The 20,131-nt window shown below is 41.6% G+C and overlaps 2 protein-coding genes across 3 annotated transcripts; one reads left to right on the top strand and one right to left on the bottom strand.

Annotated features, from left to right (window-relative positions):
* Positions 1-2,094: 2,094 nt before the first annotated feature.
* txnl4b (thioredoxin-like 4B) lies at positions 2,095-10,835 on the bottom strand. Its single transcript, XM_080203500.1, has 3 exons — positions 10,704-10,835; positions 6,229-6,380; positions 2,095-4,958 (listed from the first exon to the last, which is right to left on the bottom strand). The coding sequence occupies exons 1-3, from the start codon at positions 10,833-10,835 to the stop codon at positions 4,793-4,795; spliced, it is 450 nt and encodes a 149-aa protein (XP_080059626.1). The 3' UTR covers positions 2,095-4,792.
* trmt10c (tRNA methyltransferase 10C, mitochondrial RNase P subunit) lies at positions 10,786-18,785 on the top strand. 2 transcript variants are annotated; one of them, XM_080203497.1, is made up of 2 exons: positions 10,786-11,028; positions 16,983-18,785. In XM_080203497.1, the coding sequence occupies exons 1-2, from the start codon at positions 10,786-10,788 to the stop codon at positions 18,378-18,380; spliced, it is 1,641 nt and encodes a 546-aa protein (XP_080059623.1). In that variant the 3' UTR covers positions 18,381-18,785. The 2 variants fall into 2 exon arrangements, with proteins under 2 accessions (XP_080059623.1, XP_080059625.1); XM_080203499.1 differs by having other exon boundaries at positions 10,973-11,053; positions 16,983-18,784.
* The last annotated feature ends 1,346 nt before the right edge of the window (positions 18,786-20,131 follow it).

Here is a 20,131-nt window from a genome sequence, read left to right as displayed (position 1 = left end):
GTCTGCCCCTCTACTACAGCTATATTCGTGGTTAGGTGTCCACGGGCACAGTTGACACTTTGTGTCTGGGGTGTATTATCAACCTTCGATAACCACAATTTAATTTGATGCTTTAGGTTTCCTTTCTCTTTGATTTTTGGTTTGGGCTGTTCCCCCTCCTTTTGGGGAACTGCCCCTTTTAATTTGTCCCTAAGTTAGTTTGATTTAGTTTATTTGGTTGGTACAGAAAAGAAGCACCTAACAGTATTATGGAAGTACCTTGACAACACTGGCTGCAGCATTTGAAGATGCACCACTAACTTCTGAAGGGGAAGCAGGGGCTGGAAGCTAGACAGATAAATGTCTGCCTTGTCAACAATACCCACTTCCTGAGAATGAATAATAATTAAAAACTTGCTTCCCCTCATATCAAGGCTTGCTAAGATTGAGCATTAAGCTTTGTTAGTTCAGTGACTAAATGTAGTATTTAACTGAAGAAGACAGTTCCACATTTAGTAGCACACGTAATGTTTGAATTATCCCCACTTCTTGGAGTGGAAAATCTCACAACTCAAAGATGTTTGTCAATTCATTTGGGTGAACATTATTTTGTACATAGCACAAAAGTAGCTTTTATAGTCCAGCTTATGTTTTTCCTAAATTGAAACAGTTGTATGTGAAGAATCTATGATAGAAAACATATGGATTGATTATTGCTTCCAACCAGAATTATTAATTCAGGTTAAGAACATGTCCTGGTCCCTCCACAATGATATTGTTAAGAAAGCCTACCAACACCTCTACTTTCTCAGGAGTCTAAAGAGATTCAGGTTGTCCGCTAGAACTCTCACCAACCTTTACAGATGCACCGTAGAAAGTATCCTTTCTGGTTGTATCACAGCTTGGCGTGACTGCTGCTCTGTCCAAGACCGCAAGAAACTACAAAGCGGCATGAATGAAGCCCAGTCCATCACTCAAACCAGCCTCCCATCCATTGACGCCGTCTACGCTTCCCACAAGAAACTGCAAAGGATTGTGAACGAAATCCAGTCTGTCACACAAAACAGCCTCCCAACCATTGATTCTGTCTACACTTCTGACTAACATGGAAAAGCAGCCAGTATAATCAAGGACCCCATGTACCCTGGGCATACTCTCTTCTACCATCAGGAAAAAATGAGGGTGTGTACCAACTGACTCAACAATAGCTTCTTCCCTATTGCCATCAGACTTTTGAATGGACCTACCTTACATTAAGTTGATCTTTCTCTACACAGCTAGCTATGACTGTAACACTGCATTCTGCACTCTCTCCTTTCCTTCTCTATGAATGTTAAGCTTTGCCTGTATAGCATGCAAGAAACAATACTTTTTACTGTATATTAATACACGTGACAATAATAAAATTAAATCAAAGAAATATTAAAGAGATGTAAAAAAAAAATCGATTTGATTCAAGACAATAAAAGTCCTAAAATCTTAGCCATTCTCTTCTGCATTTCTCAATGGAAGAAGGTGGAAAAGAGAATGTCCAGGGTGCATGAGGTCCTTAATTATGCTGGCTGCTTTTCCAAGGCAGCAGAAAGTGTCGACAGAGTCAATGGATGGGAGGTTGGTTTGTCTGATGGATTGGGATACATTCACGACCTTTTGTAATTTCTTGCGATCTTGGGCAGAGCAGGAGCCCTACCAAGCTGTGATACAATCAGAAAGTATGTTTTCTATGTTCACCTGTAAAAGTTAGTGAGAGTTGTGGCTGACATGCCAAATTTCCTTAGTCTTCTGAGAAAGATTCTAGTTATACTCTGAAGTGCTTAAACTCCACTACATTTTTCCTGAACTGAAACAGTTGTATGTGAAGAATCTATGTTGCTTAATCTCCACTACATTCTGCACTCTCTCCTTTCCTTCCCTATGAACAGTTTGCTTTGTCTGTATAGCGCGCAAGAAACACTACTTTTCACTGTATACTAATGCATGTGACAATAATAAATCAAATCAAAATATTGTTTGACACTTTAAAAGCTCATCTGAAATACATCTTATTATAACCAGCATTATTTTGGATATAGAGGCAACAATTGCCCCATTCAAAATAATTAGTGATTGACAGTGCAGGTTGAAAAAGAGTTTATTGATAAAAGCTTCCTAGTTTGTCAGAATTGCACCCATCATGGAACTTCCTATCCTCATCTTAATAGCACAAAGTGTTGGGGTCTGATCTGACTTCATAACATACTTTGGGGTTTCTGATCTGGTTCTCGAACAACCATTAACACCCAATAACCATTGTGTATTAACCATTAACACACCATTAGCAACAATGTATATCATCTACAAGATGTATAGCAGGAACTCAACAAGAGTTCTTTGATACACTTTCCAAACACATGATCGCTACCATCTATGACAGGACAGTTGATATTTGGGAACACCATCACCAAAAAATTCCCCTCCAAGCTACTCGCCATCCTAACTTGGAAATATATCGCTCTTCCTTTACTGTCACTGGGTCAAAATCCCGGCACTCTCTCCCAGCAGCATATACACTGCAGTAGTTCAAGCCAGCAGCTCACCACCACCTTCTCAACAGCAATTAGAGATGAGCAATAAATACAGACCAAATGTAGCCAGCCACAACCACAACCACAACCCATGAAAGTATTTTTAAAAATTGCCTACCTGGGCATTTCTCACATACTCAATGACAATATGGAGCAGGAAAAGGCCTTTCTATCTTGCTCAGCCATTCAATAAGATCATAGCTGACCATCTACCCAACTTTACTATCCTGAACTATATCCATATTCCTTTATTCCCTTAGCATCTGAAAAAAAAAATCAATCTCTGTCTTGAATATACTCAATAACTGAGCATATATAGCACTCTGGGATAGAGAATTCCAAAGATCCACAACCTTTTGAGTTAAGAACTTGTTCCTTATCTCAGATGAAGTGTTTATGTCTTTTATTTCTCTCATTAGTACTGCATTTTAACTAAATTCCAGTTTCCATTGCATAAATTTACTGGTAATCCACCATATTTTCCTGTATATGGGGTCAGTGTATGTATGGTTTTTCCTCTCATTCCTTCTTAAATGTTGTTTATTTGTATCACATTTCATTCCAAGGAATAATTTTCTTCCCGAAATGTCAGCTAATTTATGTTTTCCTCATTCAGTGCTGCTTGAATTGCTAAATGTCTCTAGTGTTTTCTGTTTGCACATGAATTAGGAATAGAAGTAGACTACTTGGCCTCCTTGAGTCTACTCTGTTATTTGATAAAATCATGGCTGATCTGATTGCGGCCTCAACTCCATTTTCCTGCAGATCTCCTATACCCTTTCACTTTGATAGTCAAGAATCTAACTAATTGTGCCTTTAAAATATTCAATGCCTCCACTGCTCCCTGGGGAAGTAAATTCCACTGGTTTAAGATCTTCTAAAGAAAGAACTCTCATCTCCATTTTAAATGGGAGACCCCTTATCTTTAAACAATGTTCCCTAACTCTAGGCTATCCCACAAGGGGAAATATCCTTTCAGCATCCACCCTGTCATGTCCCCTCAGCATCCTTTTTGTTCTTCTAAACTCTAGTGAATACAGATCCAAACTTTCCTTATGAGATAACCCCTTCATCCAAGAAATGTGTTTCAGATTTCAAGCATTTGCAGTACTTCACACTATATAATTTCAAAATTTCAGGTTGGTTAGAACACAACATAATTATAGTTATACAGAATAGATTTTTTTTTAATCAAATACAAAACCACAAAAAGCTGTGTTGCTATTATTGTAGGCCTGACAAACAGGAAGTCTGAGGTTAATGGATACTAGCCAGTGCAGTAGTAAAGGTGTCCAAAATGAAGAAATCACCAACTTGCTGTTCATGATTTCTGTGCAGTGAGAAGTGCTAGAACATTTGCATGCGTGTCAGACAGGGACAAGTATACAAGGCCAAGATCAGACCAGAATGCAACATCTCCCCAGTTAAATAGTTCTGAACCTGTAGGTTCACACTTGTAGAGTGGCCTTGTTCTCAATGTCACAAAGTTACTGGCACCTTGTGGACTGTGTGTTTTTTGGGAGAGAAAAGAAGGGTTGAGGGAAAAATCCACATTCAGCAAGGGCATGTGATAACACATTACATCTGTACACTTGAACAGTGCACAAAGTGCTCGGAGGTGGGTTCAAGTCCAAGTCCACGTACAGGAAGTGATCTATTCCACTTCTAAAGCAAAACTTTACAGGTGAAAAAACAAATGCAACCACAGATGAGCTCCAAGGAGCATGAATTTAGAAGCAGGTTAGCTGCCTAATATCTTGGTATGGGAGTGATGTGTGGTCATGCAGAAACAGCATTTCTTTCCTCTTTTTTAGGAACCGTTGCTTTTCATTTATAGGGTTGATAGACTATAGCATGGTTATTTTAGAAGAGAGAACACAGAACCAGGAAGAGGTCTTGTGGGTGAGAGAATTCCCACCAAGTGCTAATCAGGAAAAAAAACAATTGTCAGTCAAATGAATAACGTCTCCAAAGTTGAACTTAAAGGCAAACTTGTGGCGGCAGACTTGCCAAAGAGCTGAGATGTGACATTTTAGGATACTGAAATCCCACGCAATAGAGCATCAGAACACTCCATATATAGTCATTTATCATGACTCTTGCAAATCTCTGGTCAAGCAGTTTCTTGTCTATTCACATTGTGGACTAAATATTCAATCAAATCTCAATACTCCTCAGCTGATGGATGAGTAGAAGTTGCATCCTGTTTTAAGTATTTGCCATGAGGTGCTTGCAAACAGCCAGTACATTTAGATGCCATGATAGAGGAGGTCATACTTTGGGATATTCCTCGGATCAATGGGGCTGTGTACTATTAGCTTTCCACGCATTGCTCCACGAAAGATAACTTCAATTAAATCTATGAAGTCTTGTTTTGTTTTGAAACATCCAACAAACTTCGTATGATCTGGAGACCTAAAAATAAAGAGAACATAAGTACTTAATTTGGAAGTACTCACAATCTTACTTTCAAAGAATCCAATGGAGTTGAGCAATTAGGTTTATATATAGTGTCTTTATCTTAGAAAATGTTCCATATCACTTCACAGTGGGATAATTGGGTAAAAATGGACAAAGAAAGAGATATTAAAAGAAGTGATTAAAAAAATTATCAAAGAACTGGGTTTTAACAAGGAGAAGCAGCTGTAAAGATGGAATGGTTTAGGGAGAGAATTCCCAGATAACTGAAGGCACAGCTGCCAATGATGAGATGAATACATTAAGGCTACAAACAGAGAAATGAAAATTTTGGGGTAGAGTGGTTACAGAGATGAGCTCTGCAATGACTGGATTAAAACACAGGGATACAAAATTTAAATCTGAGACATTAGTGTGAATGATGAGGAGTAGAGTTTGGGACCAGCTAACGTTTAAGGAGAATGGAAAGCAAAGGATACAAAGCTATCTTACAGAAGATTGGGACAATCAAGTATAAGCTGGATGAGGGTATCAGCAATAAATGTGGCAAGGAAGGCAAACAATGCTACAGGCGTGCAAGATACAAACAAACAATCTTAGTGATGAAACATGGGGTAAGTTGGTAATGTTTATTGAGAAATAAATATTGACCAGGGCACTGGGGTTAACTCTCCCAGCTCTTATTTTAAAACAATGTAATATGTTCATTTGCATTCCACCCAAGCAGGCAGATAGGGCCCTGGTTTCACATTTCAATTGAAAGACAGCACCTCTGACAGTGCAGCACTCCTTCAGCGCAGATGGGGAGAGAAAGAGAGAGAGAGAGAAGGGGGAAAGATAGAGGTGGTGGGGGGAGAGAAAGCAAGAGAGGTTTTCCTGAGGACTAGGAAGGACATCAAAGGTGGAAGTTAAGGAAAGGTGAAAGACATCATACACTGCCAATTTGTAGTGTAATTTAACAGCTAATAAGTAAAACATGAGCTTCAGCTTTATGGACTGGACAGTAGTTAACAATAAAAAAAATTAAGCTACATTTTCAATTGAAAAAATTGTGCTATTATATGACTAATTTCAACTGATAGCCTTGCATCTGTTAGGGCAAGCAAAGATACAAATGACTCCTTAATATTTTGCTTCTGCCATTCTATATTAAACAAGATATTTAATACAAGGAATAACAAAAGAATCAGTGTTTATTGGAATCCCACACACATACCAGAGCAACTGTATCGCATATCCACATTAAAACTGAAGCAATATATCTTACCCATAATCGACTTTCATATGTTGACCATTAAAGAAAAAAACTGTAGAAGGAATGTAGCTGATGTCAAAGTACCGAGTATATATAGGCACACTGTCCACATCCACAAGGTAAATAGCTGCCATTTTACTCAGGTCATGAGCAGTTTTTGAAAGCTAGTGAAACAAAGACAAAAATCAACTTGCCATTGAGACCTTACTTGATGTTGACTGTTTTAGTTCAGAGAGAAAACTGTTGTAAACAAACTTACAAAGATTTAAACATCAGGAGAATACAACATGTAATCAGTAGAAAAGCTCGAAACGTACATGACTAGAAAAATATATATTTTAACTGTAACAACAAATTTTATATATGGATGTTTAATCATGGTGCAAAGTTTAATTTGCAACACAAACTAAACATTAATCCAAATTTGTGATATTCACTTTTGTGCATTTCAGCCAAATTGCTAATTTCAACTTTTGAGCTAAGGTGACCTGCCAACTAAGCAAAAATATCCCAGCTTGCGTTTTATTTCAACAATTCCTTGTGATATTAGCAAAGGACAAGAAGGTATCGAGAGTCAGGAATGCAAAGGACTGAAGTACAAAGTAGCTTCAAACATTATCAAAACTTTTCATCAAAAATTGCTTCACAGAATTGCCCCGAAAAGGCAATAGACTGTTTTTTGAGAATAAGCAATTCACAGACTTTTTCACTTGCTGATTGTACTTTAAGGGAATAATTTCACTTCTGGCCAAATGATTTACAAACTGTGATTTATAAATATGGATAAAATTTGTAGATTTTATAAATGAGATTATTGTACCTTAATTTGTAATTTGCCCAACAGAACCCCAGGACAGATTTAGTTAGGAGTTTAGGAATTAAAAGATCAAATCTTGAAAAGGTCAGTCTCTGAACAATCACTTTTCAAGTAATTTACATGATGTATTTTGCTGTTCTATTGACAATAGTTTTATTTATTTTCAGTGAGTTTTTGTGGTGTTTGGTGGATATCTCAGTTGACATTGGTATATGATGACATGTTAATATCTCTGTCTTGTAAATTTCCTCCTCCTGTAAAAAGATGTTGATTGCTCGCTGAAGCACAATTTAATCAGCACACTTTGCCCAAGTGGGTGTTCATACTTTTAATCTTTACAAAAGATTTAAAAACTTAAACCAGGGGTAGTGTGTGTGAACCTGGAGCCTTGTCTGCAGTTTTGGCCTAGGAAAAGGGTTCATAGTCTCAGGATATGGGGTCAGCCAGTTAGGACTGAGATGAGGAGAATGGTGAACCTGTTCCCTATCACAGAAGGCTGTGCAAGTCAAGTTGCTGAATACATTTAAGGAACAAAGAGATTTCTAGACTTCAATGGTGCTAAGGGGTATTGGGAGAGCACGGCATTATGGCATTGAGATAGAGGATCAGCCATGATTACGTTGAATGATGGAGCAGGCCCAAAGGTCCAAGTGATCTACTCCTGCTCCTATTATTTATGTTTCAAATTAAACATGCAAGTCAAAGTAAAGAAAACACTTTTATATGGATTTTTACAGCAAATTCTTGCTCAATATTTGCATTACAATTCGCATTTATAGAGCACTACAATGTAGTAAAATGCCCCAATATTGAGCGTTGTCAAATTTGACATCAAGTGACATGAGATGCGAGGGCAGCTGGCCCAAACTTTGGTCAGAAAGGAAGATTTTAAGGAGCATCTCAAAAGAGGACACAGAGACGTGGAGAGGCAGAGAAGTTAAGGGTAGGAATTCTAGCATAGGATCCAGGCAACTGAAGACACAGATGCCAATAGTGAAGGGATTAAAATCAGAGATGCATAAAAGGCCAGAAGCGGAGCAGCATTGGGACCTAATGAATTGTAGGACTATAAGAGGTTACAGGGATTGGAAGGAGCAAAGTTGTGGAAGGATTTGAAAAAAAAAGTAACACTTTAAATTTGAGGTCAGGAAGCACCAGGGCAATGGGTGAACAGGATTTTGTACAAGTTAGAATACGGGTAACAGTTCAAACATCTAACCACAGCAAAGCACTGCGGAGCTTTAAAAGTAACAGCTCTAACGAAGATCATCCTGACTCAAAACATTGGCTCCATTCTCTCGCCACAGATGCTGTCAGATCTGCTGAGATTTTCCAGCATTTTCTGTTTTTGTTTCACAAAAAACCGAGTCTGATATCCAGTGTCTGTTGTAAACAAACATTTCGCTTCCAACAGTACCATACAAAATAACCACATGGTAGTGTTATGGTGCATTCTGCGTGTTGAGGAATGGTGTCATTTTTCATTAAGAGTGGATAGATAATATCTACTGCATTCTCCCAGCCAGAACGTCACCGACTAAGTTTACACATTCACAACACTCAATTCGAGGGCCGGGTGCAAACCTACAATTTTGTGATTAAAACGTTCAGAGTTAATCATAGAATCCCTACTGTGCAGAAGGAGACCACTCGGCCCGTTCAGCCTGCACCGACAGCAATCCCACCCAGGCCCTATCCCTGTAACCCCAGGTGTTTACCCTGTGAATCCCCTGATGTGGAGATGCCAGCACTGGACTGGGGTAGGCACAGTAAGAAGTCTCACAACACCAGGTTAAAGACCAACAGATTTATTTGGAATCACAAACTTTTGGAGTGCTGCTCCTTCATCAGGTCAGAGTAGAGGTAGGTTTTACAAACCCAGTGTTTATAGACAGAGACACAACTGCAAGAAAATGATTGGAATGTGAGCCGTCACAGATATTGGAAGTCTTTACAGGTGTAGACACTGCAAGTGGAGAGAGGGATAATCACAGGTTAAAGAGGTGTGAATCGTCTCAAGCCAGGACAGTTAGTAGGATTTTGCAAGCCCAAACCAAATTGTGAGGGTTACATGTAGTGTGACATGAACCTAAGATCCTGGTTGAGGTCATCCTCATGCATGCGGAACTTGGCTATCAGTTACTGCTCGATGATTCTGCGTTGTCGTGTGTCTTGAAGACTGCATTGGAGAACGCTTACTCAAAGATCGGAGGCTGAATGCCCTTGACTGCTGAAGTGTTCCCTGACAGGAAGGGAACACTCCTGCCAGGTGACTGTCGAGCAGTATCTATTCATCCGTTGTCATAGCATCTACATGATCTCACCAACGTACAACACCTTGAGACATTCTTTCCTGCAGCGTGAAATGGACAACACTGGCCAAGTTGTACGAGTATGGTACCATATGCCTGATGGGTGGTGTTCTTTTGTGTGATAGTGGTATCCATATTGATGATCCGGTTCATATTTGCAGAGATTGCCACGGCAGGGTTGTGTGGTGTCGTGGTTGCACGTACGAGGATGGCCTCAACCGGGATCTTCATGTCATACTACGTGTAGTCCCCACCATTTGGCCTGAGTTTGCAAAATCCTACTAACTATCCTGGCTCAAGACAATTCACACCATTTTAACCTGTGATTATCCCTCTCTCTACTTGCACTGTCTGTACCTGTAAAGACTCGCATTCAAATCATTATCTTACAATTGTGTCTCTATCTATAAAGCTGTGTTTGTGAAACCCACCTCTCCACTCATCTGATGAAGGAGCAGTGCTCCAAAAGCTCCTAATCGCCCTGACACTCAGGGTCAAATTAGCATGGCCAATCAATCTAACCTGTACATCTTTGGACTGTGGGAGGAAACTGGTGCACCCAGAGGAAACCCACGCAGACACAGGAAGAGTGTGCAAACTCTACACAGACAGTGACCCAAGAAAACTCACCAACACCTCAACTTTCTCAGAAGACTAAGGAAATTTGGCTTGTCAGTTATGACTCTGACTAATTTTTACAGATACACCACAGAAAACATTCTTTCTGGTTATATCACAGCTTGGTATGGCTCCTGCTCTGCCCAAGACTGCATAGATCTACAAAAATTCATGAATGTAGCCCAATCCATCATGCAAACCAGCTTCACATCCACTGACTCTGTCTACACTTCCCACGGCCTTGGCAACATAGCCAACATAATTATGGACCTCACGCACCCCAGACATTCTCTCTTCCACCTTCCTTCGGGAAAAAGATATGAAAGTCTGAGGTCACGTACCAACCAACTCAAGAACAGCTTCTTCCCTGCTGCTGTCAGTCTTTTGAATGGACTTCCCTTGCACTAAGTTGATCCTTCTCTACACCCTAGCTATTATTACAACACTACATTCTGCACTCTCTCCTTTCCTTCTCTACGAACGGTATGTTTTGTCTGTATAGCGCACAAGAAACACTCTTTCACTGTATGTCAATACATATGACAATAATAAATCAAATCAAAAACAAGTCGGGACTCGAAGCCGGGTCCCTGGGGCAGCAGTGCGAACCGCTGTGCCACCGAGTTCCCCGAGCTGATTATAGTGTATTTTTCCCCCGCTGACAGTGAAACCTGATCATTTGAACATAATTTTCAAAAAAAAACAAGTGAGGCAGGGTTTGTGCAGCCAGCGTCTCTTACAATTTCGTCCAGTTGCAAGCACACGGTGTCCTGGTCGCGGCCAAAGCGCAGCACCAGCACCCTCTCCGCCACCGTCTTTATAATGTGGTCAACCTCTTTCTTCGTCTGTAACTTGGGCAACAAGAAGCTCATCTTCTCCGCGCCTCAGGGGGAAGGCCAGTCGGAGCGAGGGGGAGAGGCTGAGGGGGAAGAGAGACAGCGACGCACCGGATGTAAACCGACCCCCAAATCATTCCCCCAGCAGCACCCGGCGCAGAGAAGATCCTCACCTTACGTCAAGGACGCGATTAAATGGTTCCTCCTCGACGTTTGCCGTGTTAAAGAGGTTATTATTAACATATGAGAGATATGTATGTATTATAGTGGTGCCCGGTTTGATGGGTGTGCTGTACATTTTTGCCTGTGCAATGGGGATATGGAATGAGGCCTTGAGCTTTCCTCCACGTGAGGCAGCTCCAGTTTCACTGAATGAGATCCGGTCCTCAGGCCTCTGTGTGTGTGTGTGTGTGTGTGTGTGTGGGGGGGGGGGGGGGGTGGGGAGGAGCCACCTTCTAAACCCCTAACCAGGACCTCTTTTTTTTTACAGTTTGGGTGCATTCTTTCTATTCCTAATAGCGCAATTTTTTTGTTGAGTGGGGGAGAGATTGAAAGGTGTAAAATTCTGACAGGGCTGGGCAGTCTGGCTGGTGGTTTCCTCCGGTAAATAAGGGGTCTCAGGGTGGGCCCTGGGGTGGGCCATGAAGGATCGAGGTGAGGAGAGACTTCTTCACTCAGAGGATGGTGGACTTGTGCAATTCTGGAAGCCATGTGCAACATGGTGGCACAGCACCGAGGACCCAGGTTTGATTCCTCACTTGGGTTACTGTCTGTGCAGAGCTTGCACGGTCTCCCCATGTCCACGTGGGTTTCCTCCAGGTGGTCTGGTTTCCTCCCACTGTCCGAAAGATGTGCTGGTTAGGTGCATTGGCCATGCTAAATTCTCTCATAGTACATCCGAACAGGTACTGGACTGTGGTGACTAGGGGATTTTCACGGTAACATCATTGCAGTGTTAATGTAATCCTACTTGTGACACAAATAAATAAAAATAAGATTTCTAGACTCAGAGTGTCAAAGGAGATGGGGAGAGCACATTCAAGAATAGAGTTGAAGCAATTTGCAAAAAAAGCAAATGTGTTGTGAGGAAAAAGCTTTTTCAGATGGGTGGTTAAGGTCTGGAATGCACTACCTGCAAGTGTGGTGGAGGCAGATTTAATTGAAGCATTCAGGAGGACATTGGATGATGTTTCTATTCAAAAAAATGTGCAGGGGTATAGGGAAAAGACAGGGGAATGGCATAAGAACATAAGAAATAGGAGCAGGAGTAGGCCATCCAGCCCTTCGAGCCTGCCCCGCCATTCAATAAGATCATGGCTGATCTGTCGCTGCTCAGTTCCACTTTCCCGCCCTCTCCCCATAACCCTTAATCCCCTCTCCTATCAAAAACCCATCAACCCGCGTCTTAAAAATATTTAGCGAGGCAGCCTCCACCACTTCAACGGGCAGAGAATTCCAGAGATTCACCACCCTTTGAGTGAAGAAGTTCCTCCTCAACTCCGTTCTAAACCGCCCCCCTTTTATCTTGAGGCTGTGCCCCCTAGTCCTATTGTCTTTTTTGAGCGGTAAGAAATGGCACTAAGCCATGAAGCTAGTTTGAAGAGCTGGTGCAGACATGATGGGCCAAATGGTCTCCTTTGCCGCATAGCAATTCTCTGATTCTGCGATATGGCATTGGAATAGAGGATCAAACATGATTGAACTCAATGGGGGAAACTGGCTTGAAGGGTCAAATGACCTACTCCTATTTTCTATGTTTCTATAGTTTGCTTAATTTCTTTTGTGTTAATTAAAATTCAAATGCCACACATAATGAGGCACAGCAATATTAATTGACAGGAATATGAAAAAATTCTCCAAGCATTTCTCTCTTATATATCACCACCTCCAGAATCCAGTTCCTCACTGAGTTCTCATCTCTGCAGGGCCTGAGCAAAGCTTCAACCCCATTGTTCCCAACTCGCCTCCATTAACTTACAAAAATGAATGTTATAATGTGAAATGGGCTCACATAATGTGATATTATCTGTTCCTGATGATTTAAGAACATAAGAAATAGGAGCAAGAGTAGGCCATCTAGCCCTTCGAGCCTGCCCCGCCATTCAATAAGATCATGGCTGATCTGTCGTGGTTCAGTTCCACTTTCCCGCCCTCTCCCCATAACCCTTAATCCCCTCTCGTATCAAAAACCCATCAACCCGCGTCTTAAAAATATTTAGCGAGGCAGCCTCCACCACTTCAACGGGCAGAGAATTCCAGAGATTCACCACCCTTTGAGTGAAGAAGTTCCTCCTCAAATCTGTTCTAAACCGCCCCCCCCTTTATCTTGAGGCTGTGCCACCTAGTCCTACTGTCTTTTTTTGAGCGGGAAGAGTCTCTCCACCTCTATCCTATCCATCCCAGTCATCATCTTATACGTCTCAATGAGATCTCCCCTCATTCTTCTAAACTCTAACGAGTACAAGCCTAGTTTATTCAGCCTCTCCTCATAGCTCAACCCCCTCAACTCTGGTATCAGCCTAGTAAACCTCCTCTGCACTCCCTCCAAGGCCAAAATATCTTTGCGCAGGTGCGGTGCCCAAAACTGCACACAGTACTCCAGCTGCGGCCTCACCAATGCCCTATACAGCTGCAGCAAGACCTCCCTACTTTTATATTCAATCCCCCTCGCTATGAAGGCCAGCATCCCATTCGCCTTCCTGACCACATGCTGCACCTGCAAGCTGGGTTTTTGCGACTCATGCACAAGGACCCCGAGGTCCCTCTGCACCGTCGCCTGCTGCAGTTTTTCGCCACGTAAGTAATAGTCCTTCCTACCATTCTTCCTACCAAAGTGGACCACCTCACACTTGCCAACATTAAATTCCATTTGCCATTTCCTGGCCCATTCGCCCAGCCTATCTAGATCCTTCTGCAGACTCTCCACACCCTCTGCACAATTTGCCGTTCCCCCAATCTTGGTGTCATCAGCAAATTTCGACACCCTACACTTGGTTCCCTCCTCCAGATCATCTATATAACTGGTAAAAAGCTGAGGCCCCAGCACCGACCCCTGGGGCACTCCACTAGTCACCATCCGCCAATCCGAATAGCACCCATTGACCCCCACTCTCTGCCTCCTATTTGACAACCAATCCTCTATCCACGTTAACACCCTACCCCCAACTCCATGTCCCTCGACCTTCTGCAATAACCTCTTGTGAGGTACTTTGTCAAACGCCTTCTGAAAATCCAGAAAGACCACATCCACCGGCTCTCCTCTATCCACCGCCCTAGATACATCCTCATAGAACTCCAGTAAATTTGTCAGACACGACTTCCCTTCAATGAAACCGTGCTGCGTCTGCTCTATCAAGCAATTCCCTTCAAGATGCCTCGCAATTTCCTCCTTAATGACGGATTCTAACATTTTACCTACCACAGACGTTAAACTAACCGGCCTATAATTCCCCGCCTTTTGCCTGGCACCCTTCTTAAACAACGGCGTAACATTAGCCGTTTTCCAATCCTCCAGCACTTCCCCGGAATCCAGCGACGTCTGGAACATAACCACCAAGGCATCCACTATCACCTCCGCCATTTCTTTCAGAACCCTCGGATGCATTCCATCCGGTCCTGGGGACATGTCCACAATCAGCCCCTCCAGTCTGTCGAGCACCGCCTCTCTAGTAACAGTAATGTCATTAAGACCCTCCAGTCCTACCACCTTTCCATCACTAACACCCGGCAAATTCTTCACGTCCTCTTCCGTGAAGACAGAAACAAAAAAGTTATTCAATACCTTAGCCATATCCCCATCCCCTACCACTAGGTCCCCTTTCTCATCCTCTAAAGGACCAACGTTCACCCTAGCCAGCCTCTTTTTATATATTTATAAAAACTCTTGCTATCCTTTTTTATATTAAGCGCTAGCCCAGCTTCATAGTTTCTCCTACCCTTCTTTATCAACTTCTTTGTCAATCTTTGTTGACATTTAAACCTCTCCCAATCCTCTTCTCGCCCACTACTCTTAGCTACTCTAAATTCCTCCGCTTTTAATTTAACACTTTCCTTCACCTCCTTCGTTATCCACGGCTTATTACCTCTCCTCCTACTGTCCTTTTTGACCATCGGAATAAATTTCCGCTGAGCACCAAGAAAGATCTCCTTAAAGATCCTCCACTGCTCCTCAGCAGACCCTCCCTCCAACGCGCTCCCCCAGTCCACATTCGCCAATTCTTCTCTCATCCTACCATACTCCCCTTTATTCAAACAAAGTACGCGTGTCTGGGTACCCACTTTCTCCTCCTCCATCTGCACCAGAAACTCCACCATACAATGACCACTCTCCCCAAGAGGATCCTTCACCGCAAGGTCCCTAATTCTACCCGCCTCATTACATAGCACGAGATCCAAGATAGCTCTCTCCCTCGTCGGCTCCAACATCCACTGTTCCAGGAAACTATCTGTAAGATGATTTTATTCACAATTTACATGATAAATAATCATTCCATTAGAGTGGGCTGGATTAAATTACAAATTTGTAGAACTGCTGCCTAAACAGAATGAGGAATATAACGTGAAATTTTGATGAATATGATGATGTGAATACATAAAAATCTATATAAATATCAGGAAATGTGTATATCTGTAGATCTAGATCTTTCATTCCCAAAACTGAAGTTAGAATTTAGAACTATCAGCGATTAGCTTATTCATACATAGCCTTGTCTGGGTACTGTGTAGTAGTAAGAAAGTGGTGCAGAACCATTGACCTTTGGAAAAATTCAGATGACACTGACCCAAATTAGACTGCAGTGTTAATGAATTGTGATTCTCACCGAAGGTTCATTGATTTTTGCGTAATTACTCAGGAAACCTTTCAGTTAATAGAAGTCTCAGCGGGGACTGCAGGGAATAGAAATTTCAATTTGCTTTGTAACCATTTGGACTGAAATCTGCCTGAACTGTCTTAAATTGTAAAAGAAGAAAAGAAACACAACAAAACCCGGTGTAGGGCCTTTCATGTCTGCGGTCACGTTGCCAATTAATCATTTGTCACTAACCTTTCCCGGGTTTAGATTAAACAGCAGTGTAATTAACAAGTGTGCAAATTGGGCATTAAACGGTTAGCTGTAAAGTTGTTGCAAAGTACCACAACCTACCTGGCTGGCAGGTTTGGTGAGATCCTGAACAGATTCTCATCCCCTAAACTGTCGTTAATTATTTTTGTATAAATATGTTTATATAGATTATCTGTTCACACAAACTATATTTTCCAGGAAGTAGAAGTTTTTAAAATTTATATTTTCACATTTTCCCTCTCCTCCTAACAGCACTCATTTCACTCCTCACTGAGGTACAATTTCATAAACAAATTAACATCCAGTTAAACTAGAAGCTTTTGAACAAACATTTTTACATTAATATCGCTGCAAAAGTTCAAGGTCAATGTGATATATTCTGGGCGTGCTACTTCCTGGTGATGCACTAACAGGTGGGAAGGGGGGACTGCAATATATCCGTATTGGGAAGAAGATTGTTACTTTCGTCCCTGGCCTTGACAAAGACGTAGATGCAAGAACTATCTGCCACAGTACCGTGGCTGCCTGTGAAATTAAGGCAGTATTTGACTAAGGATAGCACAAAGTAGAAGAATGCCCTGCAGCAGTATATAGCTTAATGAAAAGTTCATTCATTTTTTTTGTCACTACCCCACACCTCCCAGATTTTGTTGCACTGGGCTTCCACATAGTTTGCCTAGTGTTTGCACCAGTTCTACAGTTGGGGTGCTACAAATGATTCAATCCCCTGGTCTGAGGCGAAAAGGAAATCAATTAAGGGCTCTTCGAAGTCCAGTGGCTCCCATTGGAAAGTATCAGTAAACATTGGGTGAGAAAAGAGTCAGGCTCAGTGATGACTTACCTTCAGTGAAATATGTCCATTTTCAATGAGTTATCATCTGGCACCCTTTAAGCTCTATTCCAGCATATATTAGAGTCACCAAGCGAGGACTGGAGAAAATTGGGAGGGTGAAAAAGTGTGCTAGCTAGAATTGATTCCTGTGCTCAGCCATTTATTCATCTATGGTTTTGAGAAAATGAGGAACTCTACGTTTTGTTCCAAAGACATTCAGCAAGAACATTTGATTTGGAAATACCCTTTCATAATTCTTCTAACACTCTTTTAAAAATCTAATTACAGGTTCTAATATTGCCTTGGATTTATTCAAACATTTTTGGAGATTATTTGGACTCCAGCAATTTTTTATCTGAATATAATATGTGGCTCCGTGTTACCCGTCTTATGCAAAGTCCTGGTCGGCATTACACACAATTAAAGATTCAGGTGAAGAATAAAGTGCCTTTGGCCAGCTGCCAATTGATACAACACCACAGGACACTAATTTTGACACCGTGTGTAAAGAATGAAGGAAACAAAGTCAACCCTGATAAACTAGATTTGGATATCTGGAAGACTATCATGAGAGAAAATGCAACTGAAGCTCCTAAACCACTCCCCTCAGAAGATCTTGAGGATTCATTCCTTGTTGCTACTAGAGAAATGGTTCAAATGTGGCGATTAGCTGGGAAAACTGTGCCAGAGGACATAACTAAGGAAGAACTGAGCACAGTTCACAAACTACCTTCCAAATCAGCAAAGAAAAAATACCTTAAGTATCTAGCAATCAAAGAAGACAAAAAGAAAGCTACAAAAGAAAAACGAAAATTAAAACAAGAAGGAGCAAAGGATCTTCGAAAGGAAAACGAGGAAGGAATTGCATTAAAGAACACGTTTCTCTTACAATTCTGGCAACGTTCTTTTGACGCATTGTACAATTGGAGGGCTGCACAATCTATGATGTTTGGTCAGCCACTGGTATTTGACATGAGCTATGAAAGCTACATGGCCCGTCGAGAAATGGAGAACACTATCTCTCAGTTACTGGAGTGTGAGGGATTCAATAGAAGATCTTTGGATCCATTTCACTTGCATTTCTGTAACCTTAGCCCAGAGGGGTCATACCAGAAGGAACTTTTAAAACGTTATGGTGATGCCTGGGATAGACTTTTGATAACAGTAACAGAAAAGTCATACGTTGACATTTTTCCCAAAGACAAGCTTGTGTATTTAACCGCAGATTCACCTCACGTATTAAAGACTTTTCAGCATGATAAAATCTACATCATTGGATCACTTGTCGATAAGTCAATTCAGACAGGATTGTCGCATGCAAATGCAAAACGTTTAAAGTTGGCAACTGCACGCCTTCCTTTGGATGAGTATTTGAGGTGGGACTGTGGTGCAAAAAACCTTACATTGAACCAAATGATCAGCATCTTGTTGACTGTGAAAGAAACCGGCAGCTGGCTTGAGGCTTTCAAATTTGTTCCAAAAAGGAAACATGAAGGATTTTTCCCACTTCCAATGGAACGGAGATACTGTAGTCGAACCAAAAATGACCAAAACAAGAAGACCACTAAAAATAAACCAGAAATGAAAGCCAGGATGCAAAAGTCATCTTTAAGTTTAAATCAAGCTATAGAAAGGTCATCAGCAGATAGTGGTAGAAAAAGATGGTGGATGGAGGAGGAACTTTGAAGATCCTTAAATTATTTTAAACACTGAATTGGCTAGGAGAAATATCTTTATTTGTATACTGATTTATATGTTGCATTGATTATGTCAAAAGATGTATGTCTGACTATTTTGCACATCTCACCCCAATACAATAATTATTGACCATAACAAAGCAATAAAAGTTGCATGTCTAGCTCCCCAGTGGGTCAGCATGTTATTCAATGAGTAACAAAGCCATTAATACATGAAAGGTTCCAGATTTGATACCCAGTCAGCAAGAGTTTGCTGATTTCAGCCAAGGCTGTTTTGGGGCCACTGCAGTTAGCATTGCCACTTCAGGATTTTGACTGAGAAAATCACCCAGGAACGATCTAGTTGGTGTCCATTAACTCTTGCTGGCCCTGAGAATATGACTTCTCCCCACACTCACTCCCCTCGTAAAATCCTTTGATTTCATTGATTTATTAGTGTCACATATATTGGTATGCAATGAAAAGTCTTGTTTCTTGCACGCTATATTGACAAAGCATGCCACTCATAGAGAAGGAAACAACAGAGTGCAGAATGTAGTGTTACAGTCATAGGTAGGGTGTAGAGAAAGATCAACTTAATATAAGGTAAGTCTATTCAAAAGTCTGGCAACAGGGAAGAAGTAGTTCTTGAGTCAAATTTCCTTTGTCTCCTGAAAAAGTAGAGGCATTGGTGGGTTTTCTTAACTATAGCATTGGCATGGAAGGACTACGACAGATTGTTGATGATCTGGACACCTAGAAGCATTAAGCTCTCAACCATTTCTACTTTGTGGCATTGTTGTAAACAGGGGCTTCAGTGACTATCTTTGTTCCTTGCAAGAATGGTAACTTCCAGGCTCCCTAGTCTCGGAATTTGATGGGTATTCCAAAGATGCACTGGGGAATCCCTCTCAGAAGTTCCCAGGAAGCATTTCCCAAAATTTACCTGAAGTGCTAAATTCCCCTGGGCTACACTGGGAACCTCTTGACAAAGCAATTTAAATTCGGATGTTCCTTCTAGTGTTACATGAATAGTCACTCTGAAAGGTTTAGAAATTAAATCACTTATTACTTCTGTCTAATTAATTTAAACGCCCAGACCAATCCCCACACAAGATTCCCTCCATGCTTACAACCGCCCAGGGGATTCCCTAACCACCAACTGGCACAGGACCTTGCTGCCCCTGACAACATGTGGGCCTGACTCTCATCTCTGACCTGATCCCTGGTCCTGCTCCCAATATCCAACCCCCACCAACCTGATAATCTCTGACCCTCCTTGACCTACCCCCAACACCCCTCCCTCACCCCTACCCCCACAGCCATCCAACAGCCCAAGTCCCATCCACTTAACCTTATTCCTGGCCTGTCAATTTTTATAGCAACTAGTGCCATAAAAATGGGGCATGTCCTCCTTGACTATGGTGGGGCCTGTGGGGACACTTTTGATGCAGGCCCCAAGTAGTTCTGGAGATTGGAAGTTTCAGTAGAATTTTCAAGATTAGATATGTGTGCTTCAAAGCCTTGTAATTCCAGCAGGCAATCACTTTGTGACATTGAACACCATGGAGCCATAACTTTTGTCTAATGAGACTTAGCTGTGCCTGTTCAAGGAATGCAGAAGTTTAGTACACAGGCATAGCAAGCAATTAGGAAGGCAAATGGCACGTTGATCTTTAATGCAAGGGGTGTGGAATAAAATAATAAAGTCTTGCTGCAATTGTACTGGAATTTGGTGACACCTCATCTGGAATACTATGT

Source organism: Carcharhinus amblyrhynchos, chromosome 15 (assembly GCF_965287045.1).
Source record: "Carcharhinus amblyrhynchos chromosome 15, sCarAmb.v2.hapA, whole genome shotgun sequence".
Classification (NCBI taxonomy): domain Eukaryota; kingdom Metazoa; phylum Chordata; class Chondrichthyes; order Carcharhiniformes; family Carcharhinidae; genus Carcharhinus; species Carcharhinus amblyrhynchos.
This window is presented reverse-complemented; position numbering and strand designations above follow the sequence as displayed.